Below are 22,045 nucleotides of genomic sequence, written 5' to 3'. Positions count from 1 at the left end.
TAGCGATGTCCACAGGAGGTGAATCACTTGAAGTGCCCTGTTGTGGCGAGGGTGTTTGAACCCGATAGTTATCAAATTCCGCCAAATAAGGATCCTGCTCACCATCTGAATCCTGATAAACTTCTCCTTCCTCTCTCTCTGGCTCTGAGTCAGTGTCCGTATGTGGATTAGGAGACAGAGGAGCACTCAAATGTACTGACGGAGCCGACTGTCTAGGAGGTGTTTGTAGAGGTTGATGCGAAAGTGCTACATCAGCAGATTCATGAACCGGAGTACCCTGGGGGGTAGGTGGAAAGCGTCTATTATAATCGTCCAACATGTGTTGGAGGTTAGAGAAAAGTGTCATTGGAATAGACGTCATTGGAATTTGCACGCATTGGTCTTCGTGCTGATCTACCTGCTCAACTTCTTCTTCTTCTTCTTCAGAAGTAGTGTCCTGGCATTTAATGATCAAATCTGATGGACTCCGGGCATCCCCATAAACAGTGTCATCCGGAACTGACTCAGTCTCATGGTCAGACACGAACAACTGAAGTGGCGGTTGTAGAGCAGGGGATTGAAAGTGGAAAGCGGAATCTTCCTCCTTACTGAATGAGGACTGTACAGCAGAAACTGAAGTGTCCAAGGACACTAAAGGCATGTTGGCGTAGGATGAAGAACTGGAAGTTGCTGTCAACGCAGAGCCCTGCGTAGACGATGACGATTTTGAAGCAGTCGCCGTAGACGGTGAGTCTGTAGGCGCCTCCGTGGACCTAGAAGGCTTAGGCACTACTGTCGCTGGTTTGCTCATCGACGAGCCCGTCGATGATGCTGTCGTCGACGATGTAGTAGACGTCGACTTGGCCGTCGACGGTAACTGTGTTGTAGGCGGCATCCTAGACATCGACGGCGCCTTCGTCGACGGCGCCTTCGTCGACGGAATCTTCGTCGACGGAATCTTCGTCGTCGCCGTCGACGGGAGCTTCGTCGTCGACGGGAGCTTCGTCGACGATGGGATTGACGACGATGGTTTCTTCATCGACGATGGCTTCTTCGTCGACGATATGATAGGGATCGTCGACGGGATTGAAGAAACAGAGGCTTTCGTCGACGTGAGAGCCGTCGTCGAGACTCTCGTCGACGATGACGACGCCGATGTCGTCATGACTGTAGTTGTAGACGAAGCCACAGCAGCCAATCTCGTCGTCGGGATGGTCGTCGACGAGCCCGTCGACGACCGCGCTGTTAAAAGTGTAACCACTTTAATAGAAGCTGGAAAAGACGCCTGAGAGCCAGGTCTCGTGGGCGTATTATAACAGGCACAGAAGTAGTAGGTGGCACTGCAGCCACAGTCAAAGCCAGCTTTCTTTTCTTCAGGAAAGGAGATGGTAACTCCTGAACACTGCCACGTTTAGAAGCCACAGAAGAAGGAGCTGACTGAAGGCTTTCTGCGTCAGAAACAACCGTGTCCTTATCTTGAAGGCGCTTAAGCCATAAAAGAAGGCGACCCTCCCTGTCCTTAAGGGTTTTAGGATTGAAAGTTCTACATAACCTACAATCAACCACTTTGTGATCAGGGTACAGGCAGTAAATGCACTTGTCATGAGGGTCCTTCTCAAATAAACGCAATTTCCCACAGGAGGAACAAGGTCTAAATAAAGACTTCTTACTTGACATCTTTGTGAAAAACTGAGAAGAGTAGATAAGTGGAAAAGAACTAGCAGAGCTCAGGGAGACTCCCTTCACACGACGTGCGGTAGAAAATCTGAGGGCTTGAGCTTCTGAGGAGAAGGTTCTAGAGGGTGCTTGAGCCTGATTGGCTGCAGTTTGGACTAACATAATGACACTGATATGTTACAAATGAGTTTTTTCTCTCTAATGCATTCCTATGGAGTAACCTTTGTAAAGGTTTGTCAGTATATATTTTATCTGTTTTACTACTTGTATGATACTTTATATATTTATATATATATATATTTGTTAGCATTATTGCTATTTTATTTACCGTGGGACTCCCACTTCGACGACGGGGAATATTCAAGCATGTGAATCTATGAAAGACACCCCTAATACTGGAGAAGTGCAATTATCTATCAGGCACTAGGGCCAGGATTACAATGGTGCAGCAGGTTCACTAACACTGGGACCAACAGCTCTAGGCACACCACCAAACACCTAATATTGCTACATTTTACTACTAAATAGACAGTCACAAGTGCAGTTACCTTGCAGGGAATAGAGTCATGATTTAAATGGTGCAGCAGGTGCAGTGGCACCGGTGGTAAAAGTTGCCATAACTCCTCTAAACAACAAATATTGCTATATTTGACTATTAAACCGGTAATTATAAGTGCAGTTATCTAGCAGGCATTTCAATAGTGCAGTGGAACTGGGCCCAAAAGTTGTTGAACTTTTTTTCTTACGTCAAGGCTGAACCGCATTTACACTCCTCTTTCCCTGGCTGCAGGTATTTCAAATGTGCTTGTTCCACCCTTTAGAGGGTGGAACTTTCAATAAATGGTCACATTCTTTAGGATATTGTTCCGCTAATATAATAGTTTTATTTTCCTGTGTTATGTGTTTTTTGTTGGCGCATTATGTAGCGTAACCCTGAACAAAGTGATTGCAGTGCTTTACAGGCGCACACTTTGTGGTGCTCTGAGGGAGGTTTTAACCTACTTTATCCGTTGGGAAAGTTTCTGTACAACATTACAGCATCAGATAACTGCTGCAGAACCTTGAATTGTAAACATGGTCATGTGCCTGTTCTAAAAGTATTCCTCAAGTGTTGGGATTGCAGCCTGTTCCTTCTACTGGCCAGGAAGGGAGGCTGCATACGTTCAGAGCATTGAATTCGAAAATTCTAGCTGCTGGGCATAAAATCTTGTCTTTGTGAGCAAGTGTGCTTGGTGACTGAATGGGATTTGTGCTGCTTTTATTTTTTTCGGAGGGCATCTATTATTTTGAAATACTTTTAAATTAAAAAAACGTTTTTTTCTCTTCTTTGGTGTGATTTCTCCACTTTATCACAGAGTGTTCAGCTAGGTGATAAGGTTAGCTGTTTTCCGGACTGGCCTTTACTGTGCAGATTGTATTGTTTTAGCACTGGAAACATGTTATAGTTTGTTGTATTTTCCGTTGGTGATATAAATAAGCAACGTGGTATTTGAGCGATACTCTGGAGTACAAACTGTTGAGAACTCGCTGGACCTTGGAGATGCTAGAGCCATGCCCATTTGGAAGGAGAAGCCACCTCACTCCACTGTCAGATTCAAATACTTTATTCGGTTTTTCATATTAAAAACCATAAAATCAATATTACAATATCCACATAAAATTTGAGAAAATAAACATGTGTAAATTCCAAAAAGGTATAATATAATTCATTTCAAATTCATAAAAATACAATATTGAAATACAGCTAAAAGAGGATCATCACACTTCCCGACTATTTCTAATTTTCAGAGCGGCAAAGGACTTTGACTGCAAGTGGCATCCAGAGACTGGGAGTGTTTCTCAAGGGTAGTATTGCTGGCCCCCATATCCCTTCTGAGGGACAACAAAGGGCCAGACTTGAATGGGGGAAGGAGGTGGGAGACTGTGGAGAGTTCCTCTGGAACGTCTGTGGTCTGGCCCCATATATGGGTGACCTCCATCAGGAGGGGGCCACTGACTTTGCTGCTGACACAGGTGCCCACCAAGACAACAATGGGACCTGAGGAGTGCCATAGAAAGGATACTGTGCTGGCAGGCTGTGGAGGAAATGCTGAGATAGCCCCCAAGCGAAAGCAGGTGACAGGAGCCAGCAGTAGAAACTAAGCTCCATGAAAGAAAGAAGGAAGAAATTTGGAGGACTGAATAATCCCCTCCTGGTGGGAAGCTCTCATTGCTAGGATCAAAAAGACATCAAATCTAAGTAAAATCAGCTCTACATGGCTTAAGAAAACATGAAAGCGGTGGAGATGACCCAGGTTACAGGATGGACAAGTGGAAACTCCCAGGGGGAAGCTTCACTAGGGAACTATATTCCAGACCCAACAAACACTCCCCGACAGGCCCCACACAGCTTTTAGTGAGGCACATGGTAACCTGCACCTTAGGGTGGGCTAAAAAAAAAAATCACGCTTGCTACTTCACTATGGGACTCTGAACTCCTGGGCACGCTGGGTCGAACTAAATGTTTTGACTAATGGGAACCAATAGGAATCTCCCGAATTGGGGACCTCTGGGGCACAACGGAATGGTCTCCTTTGCCTCACTACAACAGACACACTAGTTAGCCGGATCAGAATAGTTTAGATACATGCAGGTTAGGCACTCTCCTCAAGCTAACATCCCGGCGGGGACCCACCTACCGGAGTCCTCCCCTCTAGAGAAAAGACTGCTCGATGGTCATCTGCCAGACAAAGCTCTCTCTCTCGCATACAAAAAATTGATATGCAATACTCCAGATCCTCTAACATCATTGAGGGAGAAATGGGGGAGGGACGGCTTGGAGTTGGATGACGAGGAGTGGCAGGAAGCACTCTCCTCGCCGAAGGAGGTCGCCATATCAGCAAAACTGAGACTGACCCAATTAAAGATCCTACATCGTATTTATATATATCTCTGGTCCTAGACTGGCATTGATGGGCAGGAGCGACGAGGGGCTGTTTAAAAGACACAGTGGACTAGAGGGATCCTTCCTACATATTATCTGAGAGTGTCTGTTAATACACAACTATTGGAAGAAAATCCATGAATGTATGAGTGAAGTATGGGGGGTGGAAATGAGGCTCGAAGCTAAAAGGTGTCTCCTGAATGCTTGGGAACCCACGGATCTGAGCACCAAGGGCAAACTTTGGACAACACTTGGCCAAATAGTAGCTAAGCAGAATACTGCCTGCCTATGGGGAGCAGCATCGCCACCAACACTTACAGATTGGAAGACGGATATGGACTGGTGTATGGTGCGGGAGAAAACTGTATATGTAGCACGTGGCTGTCCCCGAAAATGGATAGCGCTATGGACGAAATGGAACATTTATCGTGGGGCTATATGTGAACAAGATTGGATACCAAAATTGTTTCACTACACTCGGCTGGCAAAACAACGTGATTCGTTATTTCGTTGGTGTTGAAAACACATGGAAAAACCTTCATGACTTTCATAAAGACTGACGGGGATACAGAGTATAAATGACCGGAATAACATTTATTTAGAACATGCAGATTGAGGTTGTTATAATGTCAGTGGATTATGGTGACCCCCGACGACGGGCACTGAGATGCCCGAAATGCATTGGGTTAGCGCTTAATAAACAACACTGCTTACAGACGAATTGGCCTTTGTCGTGTTTCTGCTAGAGGTTCTGATGGCCCAGCATTTACATTAGAAACTTTGAAAATTGGCAAGCATCAGTCCGTCTGTGGAGAGAGATTATTGTGGAGAATAAAGGTGAAGCATTAACGTGGAAAGAATGGAGTACAGGACAATAACGTGGTTTACTGGACCAAAAGAATGACAGCCCATCGGGCGACCGCAATTGTGCATCAGGCCGGGGCGAATTTTCACTCCCATATCTGGCTATATGTGAGCCCCCATATGTCCCCTCCACAGACACCTTGATATGTGTAGCTAACTGCTATACTCTTTCTTCCCCACTGTGATAATGTACAAAATAACTATCTAAATTGCGTATCTGTAACAAGACTTTAGTTAATGATTTACTGTATGAATTGACCACTTCACCTGTGCTGTTTAATAAAAAGAATGTTTTAAAAAAAAAATTATAAAAAAAGAAAACCGGGAAGGAAGCCTGGTCACCTGCTAGTTCCCCTAACATCACACTTTCCTACACCCCCCGCTCACTAATCCCCTCTACTGAATTCTCTTTTGTTTCTTTCAACTACTCATCCTCTCCTTTGGTTTCTTCCATGAATCTTGTACTGTTTTTCTTTGCCCCCGATTTGTCTAAATCCCCACCTCCTTTCACTGCATAGTCTGGAAAGAGAGAGGTTTTTATCTTTTTCTTACTAAATCGCACCTTTTTTGGATTAAAACAAAAAAAAGCTGTTGAAGTTATTGGAATTAACGTGGGCATACCATGTTCCAGTAATGAAATCACCGCCAATGCATCTACGCAAAGCGTGCAGATTACTCTAAATCATAGCAGGTTGCAGTCCTACACTCCATCACTATTCATAATACTTTTTAAAAATGTTACATAATATATACAATTGGGTACTTCACAATATTTCCCAGTACTTAATGCGATATCCTCATACCTTGACTGAACAGTATGTAACTTGATCAAGGTGAACACAGTTGTTGATAAATGCTACACACATTACTGTAATCGTTAAAACACAAAGTTGCTTAGCTTGTCATTTTTTGTAATAAAAGAGGAAATTTGATGCAGCATCATGTGCAACAAAAGCTGTTAAGGTGTTCTGCTTGTCTTTTGGGACACTTTCATTACATGCACCTTTGTGTGGTGGTTATAACTTAGTGATATTAGAGTAAAATACCTTTTCAAGCCAGGTGTCAGTAACTGGAGGAAACTATCTAGAAAGCACGGGATGCTGGAAAAACGTAGAAAGATTTGTCTATCGACATGAATGTGCTGTGTGCTCTGTTTGTTTACTCCATTTTGCTCTGTATAATAACATTTGGTAATTAAAAAAATCCCTTTTTAAGCTTAAAAAGACCTCCGTCTGATGACTGAACTTTTCTAATTTTGTTTTTTCTTCTCCCTCTAGGACTTTTATTTCGAAACAACTTATTAGTTTGACTCGAATTACTAATTACTAATTACTAAGGTACTCATGTAAAATGCACCAAGCACGTTTGGTTCCATCCAAATAATATAACATACCACAACCTTTATAGATGGTCAAGGATTTCTTTTTATAGTCGTTATTTTGCGAGAGGGAAGGACACAGTAAAATGATGCTAGACTTGTTGGAAGGACTGTATCCCCTCAGTTTCTTGATGTAAGTATACCTAGTATGTTATGTGACGTGCTACAAGTATGAAACAGAATAGTAGGTAACATTTTGAAAATAAAAAACTATTTTGCTACTTACCAGAAGAGCGAGGGTTGCCACGGCACAAAACGAGAACCTTGTATCTATTTCTCCTGGAAGAAAGACACCATTTTATTGTGGATATAACAACAACTGTTTAAAATGGGCATACTAAAACCTGATCAATTATGAATGATGTAGACCGAGAAAAAATTAAGAAACGTCTTTTAATAAGAAAAGAGAACCAATAATAAAAGCAAAAAAATCTGATGAGAAACACCAATGTTTGAACAAATTAAATGGACTGACTTTTCCTCTAGAAACACCTTTATAGCAACATTCTTATACACTCGCCTCTAACCTGTATAGAACATTTTGAATATCAAACTGCAAGGCATATTAGTCTGCATTCTTTTGATCCAGACATGATCTTTGTTAGGACGTCAAGTGTGCAAGACAAGACATTTTCCTGTCAAGACATGAGCATGAAAGTCTTATGCCATATCTGGTGCCCAGCAGAAATTCCAATACTCATCGATATCAACGGGGATGATGGACAGAGCGTTTGAGCAAGTCATTCCCAGGATGCTGGTTTCCGGTCCAGTGAAGACATGGCTTGGCAGTTCGGGCTGTACTGTTCCCATGAGGCACACGGTCAGACTGATTTGCATATGTCTGAACTGGGGTGGTGGAGTGAGCAAAAGAATGATGATGGATTAAACCCAGATCAGTTGACTGGGGGTGAGTGTTTGATTTGCTCAAGCGCTCCATCCATCATTCCCTTTGCTATCGCTTTGTTTGCCCTTAGTTGGCAGGGTATGCCCAGAGATGGGTCACTGGCTCACTTTGCCATTGGATTCAAGCTAGCCAGGCTGATGACGGCTGATTAGCCAGAACTCGGTCCCAGGATGCTTGATTCCGGTCCCGGGAAGACATGGCTTGCGAGTTCGGGCTGGACTGTTCCCAGGAGGCACAGGGCCAGACTGATTTGCATATGGCCATGTCTGAACTGGGGTGGTGGAGTGAACTAAAGAATGATGATGGATTAAACCCAGATCAGTTGACTGGGGTGAGTGTTTGATTTGCTCAAGCGCTTCGTACATCATCCTCTTTGGTATCCCTTTATTCCAATACTCATGGCACCTATGTCATGGAGATCACTTGTACAAGGCAGTTCACCTGTATGTTTTATATACAGATGTTGAAATGTATTTGTTTTATTCTGGCCAAGCTTCCCCACATTTAAGTAAATCCACTCTAGTAGGCTACACCATTAACAGCATTCCCAATGGTCCTTTTCAAAGCTAGGCAGATGGATGCCTTGGTCTTCTGAATGCAACAGATGCTTTTTCGTGCAGGTCAGCAAACTCCGACCAATTGGTTTACTGGCCTTGAACCGGTTTTCTGTCTTTAATAGATTAGAAAGGAGTGTGGTTGCTTTCAAATGGTGATTGTTCTATTGGCCATTGTGGGACATACTAAGAGGGCAGACTCTAGATGTTCAATTTTTTTCATATTAGATCACTTCTCTCTGTGAGGTCATGGAAAGTTTTGATGGCTGAATCTTCCTCATCAGCGACGGATCATTAAATGGGGATTAGAAGCAAGAACAATACACAGACTTTGATCCTAGAAAGGCGCCATCGGGACAGGTTTAATCTCAGCTGGTGTCTAACAAGGCTGCCCATTTGGTTTTTTTTTTAGTTTCTCGAGGGTGCAGCACTGGCTTTGCCCTTGTCCCATTTTGAGGCACCACACCTCTGCCCGATGTCTTGACCCTTTCCTCAATTGTACCAGGTGCATTGTGGCAGTTTGCTAGCTCCAGCTACCACACTGAAGCACAGGTCGCACTGCACCAGTTTCTTAAGTTCCCTTTTCTGTGGTTAACATTGCACTGTGCCAGAGCTCCAGCGCCCAATTTATCCCGTCTCCAAATATCTTGCAGACTCCAATGACTCTTGGCCACCACTTGTTTACATTAAATTTGGGTTATTGTGTGCCAGACAGATGTGTTGTAGCGGCATCCCTGGTAAGCCTGCTACTTTCTTTCTGCCCACCTAACCGATCTAATAGGCTTCTTCTCTATTCTTCCCATGTACCACAGCTGGGCTGCGATGGGCGATTTGGAGTGGAATACCTTCAGCAGATGTATATGTCTTTCAGTCACAAATTCGGAGCCACTTGCTTGGAATTTGTTTTGTGTGAAGGGCTTCCAATCAGGACATCATATAAATATAGTCATTAAAAATGCAGGATACATGTTGAATATCTTCGACATACAGTTTCTCAAGTCCAGCAACGGAAAGTAGGGTTTATATTAAACCCCCTTTGCTGGAAATGAGATCAAGGATCTGACAAATGGCAGAAACTTGTCAGACAAACAGGAGGTGCAAAAGAAAATTCCAATAGGGCCAACATGGAGGTAATCACATTATCAATGAACTGCTGAACTTCAACTAATGAAGAGTCTGTTGTGCTGGGATACAGGAAGGTAGTTATAAAGGAGCTTCACTGACAAGTCTAATTGGACAGCATGTCCTACAAACAAAACAACTATTACTTACTCAAGTACGGACACTGGCAATGGCCTTCTGCAGCAGACTTTCCTCCGCAGACTGTGTGCTACAATTTAATTGATGCGGTGTGGAGAATGGTAGATTCAGCTGGAGGTATCCAATTCCCTAGTTTGGCAACCCAAAGTAGGATCCAAAAGAGATATTGCTCTAATGAGTTAAAGTGGATTGCTATATCACAAGCTAAGGAATGGCAGGTAGGTTGAATGAAGCACACTCTTGCATGCTGAGGTATAGCATAGAACCTACATTGTTGGTCATAACATGAGCATACTTGCAGAGCCATCAAGGGGGAAAACAATTAAGGCCTTTCACTCATGGATTTGTGAGTAAATGTGGATGCTCTTGCATAAAGTGTGAGGGAAATTGAATTCAAAAAGTTGAAAACATGCACATTTAGGCAACACTGACCAAGAGGTCAAGTTCAGTGATGGAAGGCTTGGATGAAATATCCCAACTGGCATTCTGCAGAGCAGATGGCCCTTGCAGAAGTCTCTTCTTATGATAAAAAAGTGAAAAATGAAAAAGATCAGGACTCAACCTCCAATGAGACTACTTAGGAGCAATTAAATTTCTCGATTTGATCTGTCTGAAGTATAACTAAGAAGCATCAAGAAATCAGCTCAACCAAGTCATCATCATAAATCCTTCACCATGGCGCTGCCATCACACTATTCTGTAAACATCCTTTAAATATCCTGCATCTGCATCTACACAACGCTACACACCGGACCTTGACTGCAGCTGGTGTTGGAGGGGCACGTGGGTGCAACAAGCCGTCTCCGGCCCCAGAACACCCATGCACTACTGGGTGGGCGGACGAGGCCTGCTGCAGTTCCACACGTGCCTGTGATCCACCCCCTCTTTGTTGTAAAGGAGGTGGGGGCTGTTCGCGACTCTGCAGCCACATTGCTGCCGGACGGTCCCAGTATCGGGAGCAGCATACCAGCGCTAAGAGGGAGCTGGATGCAGCGGGCTTTGGCCATTGGAAGGGGAAGGCCGAACCTGGATTTGCCCGGGCGGAGGCTTCGCATCGGGTAGGATCGCAGAATTCCTGTTTGCGGGCAGCGGCCCCCTGGTGCGCGTGGGGAAGAAGCTAAAGCGACCCCGATATCTGAGGCGCAGTGAGTACCCTGGCAGGCTGGCGGTTGAAGAGTAAACGCAGCTGGAACGCCGGCCATCTTCACTACCTGAGAGTGCTGAGGACTGCCTGGGTGCTGATGCGGCTCCAACGGGATATTGAGTTTCACTGGTCTGGGGTAACAGAGCCCGGGAGAGCGAGAACGACCTGCCAGTGCCCCAGTTCCGACTGGTGCCTGATATGTACTGGAGTATCAGTTTAGGTGATTGAGCCGCCATCTTGCTTAGCGTGCTGAGATACTGGAGCAGCACGGGGAGCTGCCTGGCGCTGCTAGCAACAGGAGCGCCCTCCATTGCTTATCCTGGGGGCCCCAGACTCGCACTCCGGTGGTGTCCCTGTTGTGTCGATTTGAGACTGCGGGATATGAAGAAGTTCTTTTTGAGCATGGCATATGAAGAAGTTCTGCTCTTTGGACAAGGCATGGTGTGGTGATGCATGCCACACACACTAGCTAGGACTATATGCTGGAGCCTCAGTTCGATCCCCGGTGCGGCTACTTGGATCGGAGCACCTGGGTGTCAGAGGTCGTGAGTGAAGATTGGAGGCCTTAGCAGGGGAGTGTGCGACTGGCCCTCTCAAGGGTGGTGTACCTGCGAAGAGACGACAATGCTGGCCTTAGCTGTCCTGTACATTGGTCAAAGGCTGTGGTTAGAACCACAGGCAGGGCCTCAAAGAGTTGCCATTTCTGGAAGCTACCTACCTCAGTGCTTGGTGGATTTCTGCACTGGTTGTGGCTACGACCTGACCATGATGGGCAGAGTTGACAAAACCCACACTAAAATCATGTTTGAACACAGGAAGACGAAGGTACTGGAGGAACACCGCTGACGGAGGGAACAACACGCATGATCAGGTGCAGAAAGATGCGGATGGTGACATTCGCACCATGATGGCTGCTATGGAAAAAGGTTTGCAGGGCAGCCTCTCTGTTTTGGGCACTAAACTGGACTCCCTCTCGTACCGGATGGACAGAATGTGTGAAAGTATGGATAAGCATGCAGAACGGTTGGACATGACGGAACGCAGGGTTGCAGAGGTGGACGAAGCACAGACATTGGACACAGACCATAAGCAAATGGGGAGAGTGCTGCAGGTGTTGCAAGATAAGGCGGAGGACCTGGAAGCAATTTCCCGTCGCAACAACTTGAGGATCACTGGCCTTCCGGAATCGACTCAGACTGGCAACATGGAAAAATGTGTCGAGAAACTTCTGGTAACCCTCCTCTGCAGTGAAACGTTCTCTCCTATATTTGTGGTGGAAAGACCTCACCGCTCCTTGCACCCCCCAAGACCGATAATAGCGAGACTGCTGAACTATAGGGACAGAGACTCGGCTTTGAGAGCTGCCAGAGACCAACATTACAGTACGAGGGAGCTAACATCTCTATGTATCTGGATTTCATGCCACAAGTGCAGGAGGCGCGCAGACAGTTCGTGCCACTGAAGCACCAGCTTAGCGACCAACACATAGACTACGCTCTGCTATATCCGGCTCGACTGAGTGTAGACCGGCAGGGTCACTCATGGATCTTCATTGACCTAAAGGCATTACAGAAAGCCCTGAAGGATTGGTCCAAAGAGTTAGGTAGCATTCAGGAGCGTATTTCCTCGGAGGGAGCTGTTGGAGGTCAATTGGACGATCAGGACTGATCTCTTGTCCACACAAGTCACAGATAAGAGCATGGCACTTGGGAGAGACCTGGGCGGGAATGGTATTGATCTGCATGGACCCACTGACTGAGCTGCAAATGACCGGAGGGCGCCACATGACTTGTTGGGATACAGTGTTAATTGCAATGGGACCAGATCTGGGTGGGAATACTGCAAATGTATATTCTGATTGAACAGGTTTTAGGATGTAGATGGTGGATTTGTTCTATTTAGCAGATGCACTATCTAGGTCTGATGGTGGGCGGGTTAAGAACAGTGTCTGGTTGGGACGCATAATCCTGCTAGGCGAGCAACGTCCACCCATGAGTGATTTACACTACTTGGGTACTGATCTGGAGGGGTGGGGGGGGGGGGAGATCCTGAGTTAATGATATGTTGGTTTGAATTGCTGAACATTCGGAAGACACACGGGGAGTTTATGTTGGAATTTAGTCTGGGCACAGTTGGGGCAGGCCTGACATGAGTAGGGGAGGGTAGGACATGCGACTTGAAAAGTATGGCATTTCTTACGTTGTATTCATGATTACACATAGCGAGCGCACAAACTATCTGTTCCATTGGTTGGCTTGGCAAGACAGGCAAGACACACCCCATGACGGCCCCCAGTAGAACTTGCAGCGACACAGCTATTGACACACTCTGAGCACTCACTTGGAACGCCAGAGGTCTTAACGACAACAGGAAGCTCAGAAAGGTCCTGACTTACCTGAGGAGACATGAAGTAGATATTGCGTTGCTACAAGAGATGCATCTCCCTCTCAACAGTCCCATGCTGCTTTGTAAAGGTTTACATGGTAACATTCATGCGGCGTAATTCACCACACATGCTTCGGGGTGGGGGGTACTTACTTGGGTGAATCCTAAGACCGTCCTCAAACTCTAACCATTAGACATGGACAGGGAAGGTAGATTTGTGATCACCAGGTGTAGGGGGAATGGACCTACTCATAGTTAACATCTACGGCCCCAATTTCGATAACCCTGATTTTTATACCACACGTTCAGACAAGGTTGGCTTGCGGGGGAGGGGCAACAGCTCTGGGGTGGGGGATCTCAATTTAGGCAGGAACCCACTACAGGATAGATCTGGGGGGGGGGGGGGGGGGGGGTCGGAGAGACACATCACAGCAGGGGCTAGAGCAGTAGACGGGCAATGGTAAGGTTTGACTTGAGGGATTTACGCATTACTCAGCCCATTATGATCCTACACACCCGAATAGATTATTGGCTGGCAGCCAGGCGGTTAAATGAGAGAGCTCGAGCTTGTGAGGTGCTTCCCTATACATTTTTGGAGCATTCCCCGATACGGTTAGTGCTCGATGCACCCTGGAAGGCTATTCCACCCTTCACTTGGAGGTTTCCCCCTTACTCTCTGCTCGATGCATTTTTTAAAGAAGAAGTAACTGAAGCAATTGAAACGCTTTTTTGTGACCAATGTGGGATTGGTGGATAGCTTTCAGGTGGTCTGGGAGAAGTTCAAAGTTTATACCTGCGGCGTTACTATGACCAAACACTCTGGCGTCCTTCGGGCGATCCGCAAACAACTCACTGACTTAGAAAAGAAGCTAGCGACCTTAGAAAAACGACTTCAGGTTAGAGCGGATGACAAAGTCGTGCAGGAGTCCAAGGTCCTGTTGGGGGAATTTCCTAACTTGAAGGTTTAAGTGTTTGTCCAGATCCTCAGGCTCTGAGCAAATCCTTTTTATCCTTATATATTGAGACATGGGTAAGTTGTCTTCTAGGTTTTGCGGATGGAAGCTCTGGTACATGAGTGAATTGTTCTCGTCAGTGTTTTCCGGGAATACCCCAGTACAAATTTTTCCATCCTTTAATTTGATAGCCACATCCAAGAATGAGATTTCACAATCACTGATGGTGTGAGTAAACTGGATTTGTTCAATGTGTGTGTTGAGTGAGTCAATTTTCTGTTCCAAGCTTTCTTTGTTGCCTGACCATAGCACAAAAATATCATCAATGAATCTTTGGTACAGAATGCTTTTGTCTTGCTAATCTTCATCGCTGTAAATAAAGTCTGATTCGAACTTCGCCATAAATGTATTGGCATATGCTGGGGCCCCAGCAAATCCCATTGAAGTTCCACTCTGTTGTAAAAAGAACTTTGAATCCCACTGGAAATAACTATGGTACAAGCAGAAATGTAACAGTTCCAGAACAAATGTTTTTTCTGCTCTGATGTCAGTTAGATTTAACAGAGCCCATTCCACAGCTTCCAGTTCTGATTGGTGCGGAATAGATGGATATAGAGATTTGACATCTATAGTACAGAGTAACACATTTTGGGTGGTGGGAATGTCCTTGAGTTTCAGAAGAAAATGGTTCATATCCTTGATGTAGGAAGGCCAGTTCTGCACAAACTGTTGCAAGAATATGTCAATGTATTGGCCTAATGGCTCAAAGATGGTGCCACATCCCGTTACAATGGGTCTCATGGGTGGATTGTGTTTATCCTTAAGGACCTTGGGGAGCATATATAGGCGGGGACGCCACGGTATTGTACTGTGAGAAATTGTTTTGTAGCTTTTAAAATGTAACCCAATTCATGAGCTTGATCCAATATTGTCTTTAAAGGGACTTCCAAGTCTTTGGTTGGATCTTCCTCTAATTCCAAATAAGTGGTTTCATCAGAAACATGTTCTTGAACTTTGCGTAAATAAAATTCTTTATCCATAATGATAATTGCTCCTCCTTTATCAGCTTTTTGGATGAATATTTTTTCATTCTTTTGAAGACCTTTCAAAATGTTTCTGTCATAGTCCGATAGGTTTTTGGTTTTAGATTTCCGAAAGCTCAATTTGTCTAGGTCATTACGAACTGATTTTTCAAATGCATCCAGGATTTTGTGCGTAACTGGAGATTGGAATTTGGACTTGGGTTTAAATTCCATGAGTTATGTCGGTTCTTTTTCAGGTTGTTTTGCAACCACATTCGTGAAAGTGTCTTAGTCTAAGGACTCTCATGAATTTGAAGAGAGCTACTTCACATTCCAAGATGTTCGTATCATAAGTGGGAACAAAGCCCAATCCACTGTTTAAAACTCTTGATTCGTCAGTTGTTAATTCTGTTTTGGATATATTTATTACTAAATTGGTTTGTTGCTCCTTGTTCTTCCTCCTTCTTTTGCCTCTCCTCGTTTTGTTTTGGGTTTTCCTGGTGGTTGGCTTAGATCCCCGACCTGGGGAAAAGAAGATTTAGATGTTCCTGAAGCTGAAGCAATTTCTACAGTTTCTATTGAACCAGATGTTCCTGCTATTTGTGTTTGTGCTGATGGTCTATTTGCACTGAGATCAGTGTCTGACACTAGACTTTCTTCAGATGTTGTTGGTGCCTTTTTGTGTAAACTCGTCTTTGAGAGTATACCTCAGCCCAAGTGTAGACTTCGTTTAGCTTGTAATCAAGCGTATCTCTTGAATTTTCTTAGTTTGCCCTCCTGGATTTCTTTGGAGTGTTTATCCAGTGTCGGGCTTCATCAGCTAAAAGTCTAGTGTCAGACACTGATCTCAGTGCAAATAGACCATCAGCACAAACACAAATAGCGGGAACATCTGGTTCAAAAGAAACTGTAGAAATTGCTTCAGCTTCAGGAACATCTAAATCTTCTTTTCCCCAGGTCGGGGATCTAAGCCAACCACCAGGAAAACCCAAAACAAGGAGAGGCAAAAGAAGGAGCAACAAACACATTTAGTAATAAATATATCCAAAACAGAACAACTGACGAATCAAGAGTTTTAAACAGAGGATTGGGCTTTGTTCCCACTTATGATACGAACATCTTGGAATGTGAAGTAGCTCTCTTCAAATTCATGAGAGTCCTTAAACTAAGACACTTTTTCACGAATATGGTTCCAAAACAACCTGAAAAAGAACCGACAGAACTCATGGAGTTTAAACCCAAGTTCAAATTCCAATCTCCAGTTACGCACAAAATCCTGGATGCATTTGAAAAATCAGTTCGTAATGACCTAGACAAATTGAGCTTTCGGAAATCTAAAACCAAAAACCTATCGGACTATGACAAACATTTTGAAAGGTCTTCAAAAGAATGAAAAAATATTCATCCAAAAAGCTGATAAAGGAGGAGCAATTATCATTATGGATAAAGAATTCTATTTACGCAAAGTTCAAGAACATGTTTCTGATGAAACCACTTATTTGGAATTAGACGAAGATCCAACCAAAGACTTGGAAGTCACTTTAAAGACAATATTGGATCAAGCTCATGAATTAGGTTACATTTCAAAAGGTACAAAACAATTTCTCACAGTACAATACCCGAGGCGTCCCCGCCTATATATGCTCCCCAAGGTCCATAAGGATAAACACAACCCACCCATGAGACCCATTGTAACAGGATGTGGCACCATCTATGAGCCATTAGGCCAATACATTGACATATTCTTGCAACAGTTTGTGCAGAACTGGCTTCCTACATCAAGGATACGAACCATTTTCTTCTGAAACTCAAGGACATTCCCACCACCCAAAATTTGTTACTCTGTACTATAGATGTCAAATCTCTATATCCATCTATTCCGCACCAATCAGGACTGGAAGCTGTGGAATGGGCTCTGTTGAATCAAACTGACATCAGAGCAGAAAAACAATTATTCTTTAACTGTTACATTTCTGCTTGTACCATAGTTATTTCCAGTGGGATTCAAAGTTCTTTTTACAACAGAGTGGAACTTCAATGGGATTTGCTGGGGCCCCAGCATACGCCAATACATTTATGGCGAAGTTCGAATCAGACTTTATTTACAGCGATGAAGATTGGCAAGACAAAAGCATTCTGTACCAAAGATTCATTGATGATATTTTTGTGCTATGGTCAGGCAACAGAGAAAGCTTGGAACAGAAAATTGACTCACTCAACACACATTGAACAAATCAAGTTTACTCACACCATCAGTGATTGTGAAATCTCATTCTTGGATGTGGCTATCAAATTAAAGGATGGAAAAAATTGTACTGAGGTATTCCGGAAAAACAGTGACGTGAACAATTCACTCATGTACCAGAGCTTCCATCCGCAAAACCTAAGAGACAACTTACCCATGTCTCAATACATGAGGATAAAAAGGATTTGCTCAGAGCCTGAGGATCTGGACTAACACTTAAGCCTTCAGCATTCTAAATACATGGAAAGGGGTTATCCCCAAAGTGTTCTTGAGAAAACCAAAGAACGGATTAGAGTGTACGATAGGGAGAACCTTCTAAAACAAAAACCGAAGAAAATTCAGGAAAGACATGTATTTGTATCAAAATTCTCAACCAGCTCAATGAAAATTAAAAATACCATATTACGGCACTGGGAACTTTCACAGCATGAGCCAGATTTTGAAGAGATTTTCTCTCAAAGACCTATCTTTGCATACACCAGATCAAAGAATTTGAAGGAACTGTTAAACACACCATTGATACAATCAGAGCGAGTCCAAAAAGGGATGAAACGTTGCATGAATTGTGTCCACTGTAATAATGTTATTGTCGGGGCTAACTTACATCACCCACAAACGGGCAAAATGTTATCACTCCACTATGATGGTGACTGTAATTCCAACAACTTGATTTATTACATTAAATGCCCATGCGGAAAACTCTACGTGGGAAAAACTGAGCGAAAACTGAAACTTCTCACATCAGAACACAAGAGTACTATCAGGAATGCAAACATCAAGAGTAATCTTGCCAAACATTGGCTTGAAAATAAACACAACATTTCCCAGATACAGTTTTCAGTCCTGGAGAAAATTAAACCACGTGAAGAAGAGGATCTAACCAGATCCCTCCTCCAAAGAGAAATATTTTGGATCAAGAGATTAGGGACCCAGGAGCCAAAAGGGCTCAATGAAAAAATTGACTATTCAAGTTTTCTATAAACAAAAGGTGCACCCATGGTATAGTGCATTTGTAGGTTTCAGACTGACCAATGAAACACTTGTTGAATTATTGTTGAAATGCATATAATGAATACGATATGTACTTTTGTGAAGTGTTTATTTTATTTTGTTCCTTTCTTTTCGGTTTGCACAGCCTGTCCTCCACTTTATTTTATTTTGCCACTTATTTATTTTTAAGTTCATCTATTTCACCGTTGTTTTGCACGGTTTGTTTGCATATAGAATTCACACTTAGAGTAGGATGTGGATTGCGGGGTTATGAGCTTTGATCACTCGGGACTTGCCGAGGTACAGATTGTTTTCTGAGTCAGGTCTTAGCCCAGGGTAAAATGGCGGAACAGGCTTGCAGGATACCAGGGAAGTCCGCTTTTCATTTCGGTTGCGGAAGTAATCGCGTTCTGCGCGCTATGGAGGGAGATAAGAACAGTGGGGAACGTCCGTGGGAACTTCGTGACGAATAATATAGGAGTCATGCGGAGAAGACCCGAGTACCGTTTTGGCGTCCACAAGGATGGGTTGCCCATGGTCTCCAATATTGTATGCGCTGGTGGCCGAACCTTTAGCCTGTGCACTCAGAGAATAATAGACACAAAGGCATTAGGTTCCCGGGCTATGAATTAATTGTATCCACCTATGCGGACGATATGCTCCTATACATAAGAGACCCTGAAAGGAACCTCTCCCCGGTCTCGAGTGAAGTGGTGCACTTTGGTGCGGTGTCAGGACTACGTGTTAACCCGCCGAAGTCTAACATATTTCCTCTTACCCAGGCCACAATCCTGTTCGAACCGGACTACTAGTTGCAGTGGTCAACGGAAGCGTGGAGATATTCGGGTATACGAGTGCACACCAACCCAGAGGTTGTGTTTAGAGAAAACTATAAAGTGGCTATAAGCAAACTAGAGGATGAGGTGGACTGTTGGATCAGACTACCACTCTCTCTGATGGGCAGAGTTTCCATCATGAAAATGGTCGTACTGCCTCATTTGTATTTCTTTTTTCTAACATTCCCACCGTTCTTCCTTGCGCTTTGTTTCATCAGCTAACAACACTGATGGTGAAGTTGGCTTGGGCTGGCAAATAGGCGCCAGTCAGATGGCAGGTTCTTACGCTACCGTGTCATGTGGGAGGGTTAGGTGCCCCCGACTTTGACTTATATTACAGGGCAGCGTGAAGTGCGTATGCTTACCACTGGATGCACGAAACACCGGACACACCACATCTCCGTATAGAAAATTTAGTGGCTGCCCCTCTCCCATTGCCGGCTTTGATGTTTGGGACTGCTGATCACAAGACGGGGATTTTAGATTCAAATCAATGAGACAATGCACGCTTTCCACTATCTATTACAGTTACAGGCGGGTGCTATTCTCTACGATCCGCTTGCTCCTCTTGATTGGTGTCGCTGGCTACCCTAGTGCAGGGATAAGTGGGTCATGTGTGCGCTCAATTCGCTGAGAGTACAGAACATAGGCGAAATATTTGGAGATGATACGGCAAAGAGCTGGGGAGATTTAGAGACTGGTGCCGCTACCCCCACTATCCTTACAAAATTCTAATTTCACAGAACACGACAAGCGTTGTCGCATAGATTAGGGAGCGACTTGCTGGAACCTCCTGAGCTGCCTGCCTTGTCCAACGTCATAAAGGCAGAGACGCCTTCCAGGATAGTATCCAGAATCTATAAACTATCCATGTCCTATATAGAAAATCACTACACTAAAGCCTGTTTAGCTTGGCAAAGAGATCTGGGTCGGGACATAGCTGACACTATGTGCGCATCTCATTAAATGGTAGACACAGATTGATTCACTTTAAGTATCTCAATAGGGTCTACTACACCCCAGAGAGATTGCATAGAGAGGGCTTAAGAGAAGGGCCGAACTGTGAGCGTTGCACCGTGCAACCAGCTGATTTTCTTCACCTGGCCTGGTCTTGCCCTGGGAAATCCAACTTTTGGTATTTGGTCTTTAGGGAATTGGGACAGGTGGTTAACCCGACACTCACTCCAGAGCCCGCTCTCGCCCTACTGGGCGACTTAAAACAGAAGCCTAAGGGAGTGCGTAGGTTGGTAGACATGGGCCTGCTGATAGCCAAACGCAGGGTGGCAATCTGTTGATCAGGAGCACCGACTCCAACGATAGCCCAATGGTCAAGGGATATGCTATACTGTTGCACCCAAACTGAGTATTTTAGTGATGTTCTCTCACCACAGAACAGACCTAAAAACTTTTGGGAATTGTATAAAACTTACCTAGCAACCAAGGAGGAGAGCACTGTAGGCGCTGAAATGGACCCTCAGGAGCTTACTGGTACTACTCCTGATACATAGTTACTTGACGTTAGCCCTAGGCTGATACAATAGGAAGTATACATATCGGTTGTTTTTCATGATTACATTGTAATGGACCTAACGTGGAGGGGGTGGTGGGGGGGGGGGGGGTTGGCTTATTGGGGGGGGCGGTTCGAATTGATAATGTGCTGTCACTGGAAATAATCTGTCTGCTGGCCTTTGGAATTCTGCTGTAACATCTTTGATCACTGTGTGTCATTGATATTGCCACTCTGAAGTATTGAGTCTCATGTTGGTCTTGAATACAAACCTAAGACATCTTTAAAAAAAAAAAAACATTCACCAAAGATCCACTGGAGCAAATAAATAGCTTGTAGTCAAATGTTTCATATGATTGTCAAACCCCAGATACATAACATTTTGAGATGAAGAAAGAATGAATGCATGTATGCACTTGCAGGGCTATTCAAGAGCGTCCTGGAGCTGAGGCAAAAGGGAAGGAATACACAGACCTATAGGCTAAACTGATGGATTTTTTGTTTCGGAAAGCTGTTTCATCTGAAATGAATCTAAGCTGAGAAGGAAGTTTCTTCCAACTCCTGGCAGCTAGTATAGAAAAGGCAGAGCACCTACTCTCTTCCTCTTAACGCAGAGAACATCTAACAGAATTTGCATTTTGCAAGTGCAAGGCCCTAGAGGGGCAGTATTTTTGCATCCGATCAAGCAGATATTTTGGTCCAACCTTGTAGAAGGCTCAGTGTGCAATAAGTAGAGTTTTAATATAAATTATTTTACTCACCGTCAACTAATACAATTGATTGCAAGGGTGAGACCCAAGGAGAGTTTAGACAGTTTAAACAGAAGACTGACTAAAGTGTACTGTACTACATGCAAATCTATGTATTATGAAACTCCAAGTTAGAGAATGTTAGAATAATCCAGCCTGGACCAGTGATTTTTGATCTTCCCAAAGAAGAAAATTCAAGAATGTTCTTAGCATTTTTAGTATCCAGAAGCAGGATTTCACTACAGAGGAAATCTGGAGTTTAAAAGAAAGATGATCTCCAAGCCCCTTCCGTAGGTGGGTGAGGCAATGGACAACAGTTTGACCAAACACCTATCCAACCTGGTAGTGGATTGGAACTAAAAAGCAAGAAGTTCTGTCTTATCCGAGTTACATTGACTGCAGTTAACTCAGCCATTTCATAACCTCCTCTATGCATACTGAGGATGTTTGCGCATCTTAGGCAGGATCACCCTCATAGGTAAGTAGTAGCCGTGTCATCTGCGTGTGAAACAATTTTAATGCCAAATGATTCCATTTAATAAGACAAGTGGAGAAGTTAATGTTAAAAAGTGTGCCGCTGTATGCAGAGCCCAGCAGCACACAACATCTTAGATTATTTTCCTCAGAGTAAAAGGGCTTCATCCACACAGCTTGTTTTCTATGATTCTGAAAAGA

At 44.1% G+C, this 22,045-nt stretch overlaps 1 protein-coding gene across 1 annotated transcript in view; it reads right to left on the bottom strand.

Moving 5' to 3' along the window:
* Positions 1 to 22,045, bottom strand: part of RABGGTB (Rab geranylgeranyltransferase subunit beta) — a 211,814-nt gene that overhangs the window by 152,255 nt on the left and 37,514 nt on the right. The window contains exon 5 of the mRNA XM_086953884.1: positions 7,048 to 7,100. Coding sequence (XP_086810010.1) covers positions 7,048 to 7,100 — 53 coding nt within the window. The remainder of the gene's footprint in view (positions 1 to 7,047; positions 7,101 to 22,045) is intronic.

The sequence above is a fragment of the Lissotriton vulgaris genome, chromosome 1_1 (genome assembly GCF_964263255.1).
Source record: "Lissotriton vulgaris chromosome 1_1, aLisVul1.2, whole genome shotgun sequence".
NCBI classification, from domain to species: Eukaryota; Metazoa; Chordata; class Amphibia; order Caudata; family Salamandridae; genus Lissotriton; species Lissotriton vulgaris.
The sequence above is the reverse complement of the archived record's forward strand: the minus strand, read 5'-3'. Positions and strand labels throughout refer to the sequence as shown.